This window comes from Gavialis gangeticus, unplaced genomic scaffold, assembly GCF_001723915.1.
Source record: "Gavialis gangeticus isolate Ggan-Ray unplaced genomic scaffold, GavGan_comp1, whole genome shotgun sequence".
NCBI classification, from domain to species: Eukaryota; Metazoa; Chordata; order Crocodylia; family Gavialidae; genus Gavialis; species Gavialis gangeticus.
Window position 1 is genome coordinate 72,936,536 of NW_017729031.1, and position 10,252 is coordinate 72,946,787.

At 40.6% G+C, this 10,252-nt stretch overlaps 1 protein-coding gene across 1 annotated transcript in view; it reads right to left on the reverse strand.

The window, feature by feature from the left end:
- Nucleotides 1–10,252, reverse strand: part of STAT1 (signal transducer and activator of transcription 1) — a 56,437-nt gene that overhangs the window by 10,551 nt on the left and 35,634 nt on the right. Inside the window, exons 12-19 of the mRNA XM_019523109.1 lie at nt 9,105–9,134; nt 8,926–9,019; nt 7,562–7,603; nt 6,143–6,226; nt 5,425–5,523; nt 4,745–4,880; nt 3,376–3,431; nt 1,605–1,699 (exon numbers count right to left, since the gene is read on the reverse strand). Coding sequence (XP_019378654.1) covers nt 1,605–1,699; nt 3,376–3,431; nt 4,745–4,880; nt 5,425–5,523; nt 6,143–6,226; nt 7,562–7,603; nt 8,926–9,019; nt 9,105–9,134 — 636 coding nt within the window. The remainder of the gene's footprint in view (nt 1–1,604; nt 1,700–3,375; nt 3,432–4,744; nt 4,881–5,424; nt 5,524–6,142; nt 6,227–7,561; nt 7,604–8,925; nt 9,020–9,104; nt 9,135–10,252) is intronic.

Sequence of the window (10,252 nt, forward strand, 5' to 3'; positions counted from 1 at the left end):
TTCAAAGGGGCAAAGACTTTATCCAATGTACTTAATTTTATATTTTCATTTTCGGGGGGGGGGGGGTGAGGGAGCTGAGCCATATGGCTAAATCTTAAAAAAACAAAAACAACCCCCCCCCCAAAAAAAACCCTCCGCATCTAGCAGTTTCTATTATTATATCTAAGTAGGAAGTGAACAGTTAAGAAAATCTGGACCCATTAGTGGATGTGGATCATCAGTTTGAATATCTGTAGCAGAGCAGAGTTGAGATGTCAGCCATGTTCAGTGTGAGCATTTGGATGGGTAATTTTGAGGGAAGCTGCCAGAGCTGTGTATAGTATTAGACAGAAAACAGATGAGAACATGTAAAACTTGACCCTATTCCTGTAAATTCTGGGCCTTATTCAACGAGGTACTGAAGTATTGACCTATTTTGAAACGCATGGAAAATTCTGTTACTTATGTGCTTAAGCATCCTATTCAATCAAAGCTCAGATCCATGAAGTTCCTGACTCTTGCTTATTAGATCTCTAAAGCAGTATTCCCTTGCAAAAAGGTGCCACCCCAAAATAACTATCTAATGTGGTAAGAACATTTTTTGGCACAATCAATAAATAACTAGTGAAAGCAAGGACAGTTTCAAAATGTTCCTACTTTACTATTTTAGATCATGAAGATCCCAGAATAAAACTATGAGCTGTTTGCAAGACTCTAAAAATAAGGCTGACTTTGAACTGTCAGCTGAAGTACAGGATTAAGACCTCACTTTAGCTTGCTTCAGGCAGTGGGCATTTTTTATTATTGAAATGACTACATATGTGACATTAGCAACAGTGGAATCCAAGGTTTACTAAACCAGTATAAAAAGGAGAATGGAACTGGTTTTCAGCTTTATTAAAAAGAGCTTGAAAAAGAGCTTTATTACTTAATATTTTAATCACTTAATCAGTGAAGATTAGTCTTTGCAGTTGGACTCCACGTCACTGAATTCTCAGAATATCAATAAATTCAGCTGCTGCCACCTACAGGCAGCCCACAAATGCAAGATTTTCAGATGCAGGAAAATGATGCAAGACAAGGGTTATCAACTGGGGTATCAACTGGGGGTATGTGGCCGCTTGGGGTTGGGGGAGAGTTTGCACATGGCTGCAGCTGCCATGGCCACCCACCAACCCACGCTGCCACTGCTCTGCATCTAACCACATGCCACCCCATCCCCCTTGCTCCACACCTGGTTGCCAGGGGTACACTTATTAAAAAAAGGTTGACAACCTCTGTTGTAAGAGATCCCCTCCAGCTTGTGTAAGCAAACAGTTCTGTTTCTGGCTGTGATAAAAGTTCACAGTGCAAAGGACTGAACAGATAATGCTATTTCATTTGATGTGAAATTATTCTGTCCTTTGCCACTGGAGGCAATAAAATGCATTCAGTCACTGAATTTTCATGTAATTCTGCTTCAGCTAACATGCAAAGGGTCCATCTGTCTCTTGAGTAGGTTTGAGAACTAGCCCACTTGCCCAGTTTGAGTCCCGCTTATTTTGAGCACAAATGTCTCCATAAATGTGTCCACAGGTTTGTGACATCACCTAACAATTTTCATTAACTCCATTTCAGATTCTTACCCATCGTTCCAGAGGCAGAGAAGGTGCTTCTTAATAAGTTCAAGGATTCCCTCAATCCACAACCAGAAGGGAAAATTTTTATCACTTATATTTTCCTGAAATACAAGACCCAAATAACTTATAACCAGAATTGATTGAGCTGCAATCTTCATGCCCACATCCTGATGCAGTTCCTACTACCTCTCTCCTTCCACATTTTTCCTTTCTGTTCTTCCCCCACCCTAACACATTTGTTCTCTTTACACACTTTACAATTCGTTTATCCTTTTTTTTTTTTCTCTCACTGCTCTTGCTTTTTTTTCCTGTTTCCTTCTCTTCCTTTCCCCTCATTCCAAATACCTCAAGCTTCCCTGTACTGTAGGAGGAGAGATGCTACTGGGGATGAGGAGCATACAATAGTGCTATCTAAAGCTGATCTGCATGGCATGGGAACAGGAGATAGTTTGAACTGGCCAGGTGGTGCCTGAGCCTGCCACCCCTACAGAAAGCTATGTTGCAGTTAATCTTCACTGCAGAGTTATGACAGAAGTTCTTGGTTGTGCCCCTCCTGCGGCCCCCATCAAAACACAGCCAATCACTGACTCAACACTGGTGCTTTTCACACGGGTAGCTGATCTTTCTGCAGGGGAACAGATTAGACCACAAGTCTGCTTTAATTTGGGTTAGTAACCAGCCCTGGTGACAGTGCTGACAAGCTATTCAGCTAGGGCACCTTCTTATGCTCTGGGCTTTTTTTGTCCTCTACCTACTTCCTTCTTGGGGACCAGAAATCAACTATCAGTTTAAGTGCCAGTGTGCTGTGTTTAAACCCTAAAGTATAGAAAGGATTTTAAAGAACTCTTATTTACCTTTTATAGATACAGTGGCAATTGGATGGTTGGGGATTGTAGAGGGCAGGGCAAGAAATCCAGGATCTTGTATTTTTTTTTTTTTGGTCTCCCCACCAAATCTACTAGGATCCTCTCAACTACTCTGCTGTGGCCTTCCCCAGGTCTGGGAAGCAATTTGTAGTGTGCACCACTAATCTGTTCCAGTCCACTCAACATTTTTCATGACAAGTAAACTGGAGAATTTCACTCCTGTTTAACTACTGAGCTTCCTCATGTGGGGATGACAGAGTGCTGGAATAAAAGCCAGTAACAGCAGATTAACAGGCTATGATGCATGTATTCAATGTAACATAAAAGTACAAAAATGCCTATTCTGTGCTGTAGATCAGTGGTTCTCAACCTCTTTTGTACCAAGACCCATTTGTAAACATTGGCCAATCCCAGCCCAGTGCCCCTCACTCCAAACCTGCTATCCCCCACCCCCAGATCCAAGTGCCCCCTGGGGTGGATGTGGGGGCAAGGGAGTGTGTATGGAGCATGGTGGGGGGGTGCTCATGCAGCCCCTGGCAAGCTGGAACTCTGCCAGCCTGCAAGGGAAAAACCATGGTTTCCTACATTTTTCTTCCTTAAAGGAGAAACCATTTTTAAAGTTTGTTCATGACTGTTTCATATAGTCTTGCTAGACAGAGGTTGAGAAACACTGCTCTAGATACCTCCTATGGAAACGGATACAGTCTGTTTAAAAGATGTACACGGATTAGCAGTGCAATTTCTCTTCATATGGCTTATGAGCCAACTATAACTTAAAATATTACTCTATTACCTAAGCATTAGCCTGCTTAGCACTCCAACTCAAAGAAACTAGCACCCTAATGAATTCTTAAATGAGCAAAGAAACTGTTTTTGTCTTCACTAGTTAACTTGGTGAACACATTTCCTACCTTGCAAAATTTGGTCCAAGGAATGTAGCCATCAAGGGAGCTTCCACTTGTTGGACCTAAACAACATAGAAAACGGATTTTACCCAACAGTGTTGATACTCAGAAGTAACAATTAAGTTCAAGATTAAGTGAAGGTGAAGCAAACATGGAAATGCATCTATGTCTAAATATCTGGCTGAGTATCTGATGAGTAGAGAGAGAAGGATTTGTCCCATTATTTTTGTTTTCTCACAAATAATACTGGGCCTAAATCTCTCAAACTCTAACACTGTAGCATCCTTGGTCACACAGAAAACACGACATAGTCACAAATCTCAGATCTCCTGACTTCCAAGCTTGGTATAAACTACATGATTCTTTATTAGAATCATGTAAACCTTGTTTCAAAAAATTTCTGTCTTAGAAATTACTCTAAATCATGGCAAAGGGGTCTCAAGGGTACTCTACTTACTGGCTGCCTATCCTCTGCAAACTATATATAAAAACCAAGTCATCCTTTATCTTTATGGTACAGACCTTGTTAATTAAACAAATATTTAATTAAACAACCATTCATCCAGTTTTAAATACAGTATCTGAAAAAGGATTAGGGAATTGGACCAATCTTCTCATTGCTTAAGTGAGGGGGAAGTACAGAAAGTGAACAGTTAAGGACACTTGTTAGAAAGCTGCTTTATGCTGTGTAGACCTTCTTTGTCCAGCACCCCCTATGTTCCTCCTGGAAACAAACAGGTGTGGGTGGAACTGTCCCATCTACTTGAGTTCCTGGGAGGATCGTAAGGGGGTGGCACATCCTGAGGCAACTCCTGCCTGCTTTAGGCTGATTAGAGTGCCCTAATCCAGAGGGAGTATGTGTACATGGCACAGCCCTTCCCAGGCTGGCTCTGCAGCAAGCATGGGCAATTTCAGTTGGAGGCAGCAGAAGCCAGCTGAGAAGCTTTGAGTTGAACTCAGGCACAACTAACACTGATTCTCAGCTAGGATGCTACCACAATCAAAAAAGGTGGCAGTGGTGGGATGCTGTGACCCTAAAAAGAATAAGAACCACTAATTTAGCTATTAAAATCTAGCACAAAATAGTGGTGGGTGGATAAGTTTGACTGTAATGCATTTATGGCTGATACTTGCAAAAAGAATTAAAAATTAAACATCCAACATGATTCTGAGCTGTTAAAAAAAACCTGAACTTTCTTCATGAAAAAGGGCACTTCTTAAGATCATAGTAGTGTGAAAGTTCATTCCATTTGTTGCCCAGCAGTAAGAGATACCTAGCTCCAACAGTGAAAGAAATAATCTAGTTACTTAATGCAAGTAAGAGGAAAGAACATACAGTTTATAAATAATAGGAAATACTGTCTGATGACCATACCAAGTAGTTTCTCCCCCAGCATGCTCAACTGATCTGCATTAAGTCCCCGTTTTGTTACAGATGAAAACTGCCAACTCAGAACTTCAGAAAGCTGAGACCATCTTGCACAAGCTGGATTCAGAAAGAAGGACAAGGTCTGTGGCAAAACAAATGCAGAGTATTAACACAAATGCAATTTACCCTGACAGTACTTTCTTATAAAAGGTACTGAATCTGCATAAATGAATATGAAGTTTGAAAATAAAACAACAATTTATATATATAAAATAGTTTCTGCTAGCCAAGCAAAAGCAGTTTGCAATGATTAAATCTCCTCCAAGGAAGAGCAAGGTATGGGTTTAATATTACAGAATAAAACCCTAATGTTACTTAGGTAGAGTGGATTTTATTTCTGAATAGGTAATTTATATAGGAAGGAAAAGAAACAAAGAACTGAAAATACAGGTAGAAAATGTGACAACAGAAAGGATCATGCAAAATTTTCTGCCTTGTAACAAGTCAAAAACCAATACAAAAATCCCTGGTCTGAAAATAAGTGAACCTCTGAATAAGATACGATTCTATAAAATATTGTACATTTCCACGAAATTATGCAATAGGCTTAATACAGTCATTCAAAGAATCTTCAAATTTTCTCTTATGTCTAGGCCCTTAAAAAAGAGGAAGTGCTTTATAAGTACCTTGGTTTCACTAGTCAGCATGTTGTACCACAAAATAGAAGCCCATCCACTTGGAAGCTGGCTCACGTTTGAAATCACAACAATAGGAAGGGATGCGGTCTAAAAACAGAGACGCTTCTTTCAAATAATGTGGCATACAGCTATACTCTTGAATATGTTACAATGTAAACATCTACACGGTAGCATACACAATAATGTAGTATCAGAAAAACATAAACAATAACATAGTATCAGGAAAAAAAAAAACACCTCAAACCTGACTAGTATGAAGGACTGTAGTTAAGTGCTGGTGGAGAGTGCTATAATTACATTTACAAAAAGTTTTCTTTGCTATTGCCTATTTTTGCATATAACTTTCCAAAACATTCTGTCTTGCGTTGAAATTTATAGGAAGGGCAGTTGGCTTTCTTTGGAGATTCCCTGCAACTAAGCAACCTTCAGTTCTCAAAAGAAGGCAGCTACATGATACCGTCTAATGCTATGCTGTGGAGCTGATTTGGTCCAAATGGGTTTTTAAGATCCAGTCTTCAATGCTAGGATTGGAAAGACTCAAAAATGTGACGTACTATCGCTCTAAGCAGTGACCTTGCTAAAGACTGTCAATATAGCCAGAAAACAAACTAATGAAAAAAATACTTACTGCTTTAACATTATTTGGAATCTCTGTATAAATGAGGTACTAAGAACTGATTTAGTCTCATCTAACAGATAACCATACCTCTAGATCTACTACCAATCCAGGCTGACATAGCTGAGTCTCAAAGCTCAGGGAATGAAGTTCTTCTGTTACAATGAGAGGCCCCTTTAAAAAAAAAAAAAAGTTAATTAAGCTACTAGGCTTTGTAGCAATGCTCATTATCATACTTGATACTGTACAGAAAACAATTTGGTAAATTTTCTCATTTCCCTAATATTGGATAATTATGAAACTGCTGTCAGTGTTAGTCCAAAGAATGTTTCAGTCTTTATTTGCTAATAATATAAGAGTTCTAAGTTTGTCTTCCAAATGTTTACATGAACACTTCTAGCAATTAACACAGGCTTCATTAGGTGGGAATTAGAAGTTACTGTGTCCTTCTTGGATGGCTTCCTGACACAAATGCATCTTATTCCCACAAACATTGCCTTCCCCCCTCACTTGCTTAAAAGGACATTTTAGTTTAGAAATGCACATAAAATGGGGGCAAGGGGCAGTTTATGGATGTTCTAGCAGGATATCTCAGGGAAATGTCCATGTTGCTTTGGGTACTATGGTAAAACAAGGTGCTCTTGTCATATAATCTAAACCAAGAGTGCTCACCCTCTGGCCTGCAGGCCAAATGGGGTCTGCAGAACCTTGGCATCTGGCCTGCAGGGCTCCTTACAGGTATGGATATTGGGTGAGGGCAGGGGAGCAGTGGCAATTAATGCTACCACCTTCCTCTGCTGCCAAATTCCTAAACCCTACGCCCTGCAGTGGGTTGGGCCAAGCCAAGTCACAACCTCTTCCCTGTGTGGTTGGGTTGGGGCTGGGCCACGCCTCCTCCCCTCCTCAACCCCCTCATGGGGCTGGGTTGGGGCTGTGTCAAGCCCCCTTCTCCCCGTAGGACCCAGTTAGGGCTGAGCTGCTACCTCCCTACCTCCCTCTGCATGACTGAATAGGGCCCCACTGAGCCCACCCCAGGCACTGGATCAGGACCATCGGCTGGATCAGGCCTGCAGATGGACTGGACCCATCTGACCTGCTGGGCAAAAAGGTTGAGCACCACTGATCTAAACTTTAAAAATCAGTGCATTTTTTTACAGGTGACCTGCTCTGGCAAGATGTTCTTTAACTTGGCTCTACTCTACAATTCCATCTTCTAGAGATCATGTGGACAAAAGAGTGAGAACTCCCTTTCCACAGCTGACACTCAGCAGCCATAGGGGAATTCTGACATTTCCAGAAAGTCCCACTATGGTTACTAAGGTCTAAAGGGCACTCAGTAAGGAGTCTCCCATGCCCTTCAGTTCACTTTCTGTGAATTTCTAGCTTGTGAATCTGCCCTTGCAGGCTTCCCCCCGGGACTGGATGGTCTGGCCTATTAACAGGCATTTAATCCCTATCTTTATGTTATATCACAATTACACCAAAAGAGACAAAGTTGGTGTTACTTACCTCATTAGTTCTGTTTCCTGCATTTTTTTGTTCTTTTAATTGCTGCAGACAAGAGAGATTTGCAAATAAATAACAGCTGCATTTGAAAAAGTGACTTGCAAATCAGAAGATAAAAACAAGTGAATGTATGTTTACATGAACTGAGTACTGTTTGCACAGTCCATTCTACTTAACTGGTTATGAATCTGCTGCATCAGCGTCTGATCCCACTTAGCTTCCAGTTGTGAAAGCCAGACAAGCAGACCATAGATTGATTCTGTTTTACTACCAACTATATCTTTATTAAGCATTTGGCTTAGAAAAGTACAGCCTGAACAAATGCTGTACCATGCTGTTGCTGTTATGACTGTGCGCAAGAGTCCTTCCTTAAAGGGACCACAGGCAAGCAAAACAGTCATTGATTAAGTTTATCCCACTTATTTAATAATGGCGTATAATTTTAGAGTGGAAGATAATTAGTCAAGGAGAATATCAGTAAACTCTGTACCACTGTCAGTGCCCTGGATATGCAAGGGGAAAGGATCCCAAAATTAATTAGGTTAAATGAGAATTTGATTCCTCTCCAGATGTGATGATACCAGCCTTCTCAAACCAGTATAACAATGCGGTTATTTCCTCTGCTAGATGTTTGGAGTGCTCTGTAAGAGCCCCTTCCCTAGACAATTCAACTGTTGACTTGGCCAGTGCTTCAAGAGCCCTCTGTAATCCAAGCTTTCTGTGGAACCATTTCAAAAGCTCTTCTCTGCCTGGCATATTCTGACCAACCATTACTGCAACAATCCTTGTTTCCTCATTTTAATCCCAGAAACTGCTACCTTACTACAGTTCCTTAGAAGCACTTATTCTAGGCCATATGGGAGTAAAAGCTTTCCAGTCCAGTAATCATTGCTAAGATTATGAACCAACCTTGATTTCATTAAAGCTGGTGGGAAAACTCCGTACGTAGAATTCACTTGGCTATTTGATACCATTTAAGCAGGAGGCATTAACACTGAGTAAGCGTGTAATCAGTGACTTCTGTACTTAAAGGAAGATCTGTGACAAACAATGACTTAGGACAGAACTGTCTAACTGGCACCTTGGGACCAGAAGTTAAGTCACAGCCCCCAGGCTTCTATGTGGCTTCCACTCCCCCACATTGCTTCCTCTTCTGGCTTCTGCTTTCTGCCCCCAACTGAAACAGCAGTGCCGTAGTGTGGGCAGGGGAGTGTGTGGGGTGGGGGCAGGGGAGTGGCGCCCATCCATCGTGCATGTCTAGGGGCCCCTGGCACTTAGAAGTTAGACAACCTGATTTAAGAGAGTAAAAAGGTCCCTTATGGTCATCTAAAATGCCAAGAGATGTGGGGAATTAATGTGTCCCTTACCAAATGTCTGAATTCTGCTGCTAGACTTCCATTGGTAGATTCTTCCATGTTCATTACTTTTGTATTTGTTCCCAAAATGTTAAATTTTCTGAATCTACAAAAAGAGCAGAAGAATTATGAGACTGCTCTTTAAACTGTTACCCCTATTAAAAATAGAGAAATGTGTGGATGTCACATACCCTTTCACTGTGTTCTTCTCATTCACATCTCTGCAAAAAAAGATTCAGAACTATTAAGTTCCGAAAATTAAATGCATGCACACATTTCTTTCCCCTCATGCTTGTAACTGACAGCAATAACGGAATTGTGAAAACACTTTGTGAAAAACATTAATGTGTCTTTTTTCCAAAGTTTTGTGAAACAAAAAAATGCATAATCAGGTGTCTCATTTGTTTAAGCAAAATGAACACCAAATTAAAAATGTCATACTACATCAAATACTTTACTAAAGCACAGGTTTTTCTAAGATATCTTTATAATGAAAGAAAGCCATTCATTGTACCATGCTGTTGGTAAACCATGTTACTGGACTGCTATACAGATAGCTAATGAGTTACTTGCATTCTAAGCAGTGTGAAGTGCTTGAAAATGGGGTTAGAACTTACTATTTCACTTGCATTGATTTTGCAAAGTCTTTAGCTATGGCAAATCACTCATGTGATTTTATGAATTCTGTTTGGTATTTTTCTTAACACCCTAGGCCTCCTGAGTCAAGTTATTATGTATGAGTCTCAGCTTTCCTTTTAAGTTCATTTCTAGCCCTCATGACTGTGCAGGAAAGACTGAACACCTTGTAAACAGCTAGAAAGAGGGTAAGAACTCAAATTTGTAAAAATCATGATTTGTAGGATTCATAGATAGTAAGGCTGAAAGGGACCTCGGAAGATTATCGGGTCCAGCCCCCTGCACCAGGCAGGAAAGACAACTAGGGTCAAGTGACCCCAGCAAGATAACTATCCAGTCTCCTCTTGAAGATTTCCAGGGTAGGCGATTGCACAACTCCATGATTTTTTGGGTCTGATTTCTGAATATTTGGAGTTGGACATAGTATTCAATTATTTCAAATAGGGTTTGGCCAGTTAAATGGGTCTAAAAGTTAAGTGTGGGGAATTTTTCGCATCTAGATAAATCAAAAAGTTTTTTCTTAAAAGTTCATTCTTGTATATTCTCCCAAAAAGAATGCCTCATCTCCGAAAGTTGAGAAATAAAAGTATAGGGGGAAAACACCATGGTTGCATCCAAATGAGTGGCTGTGCAATATTTAGGCATTTCTTGCACTGCTACTTTGCAGTGGGGGGGGTTGTTTTTTTTTTTGGGGGGGGGGGGG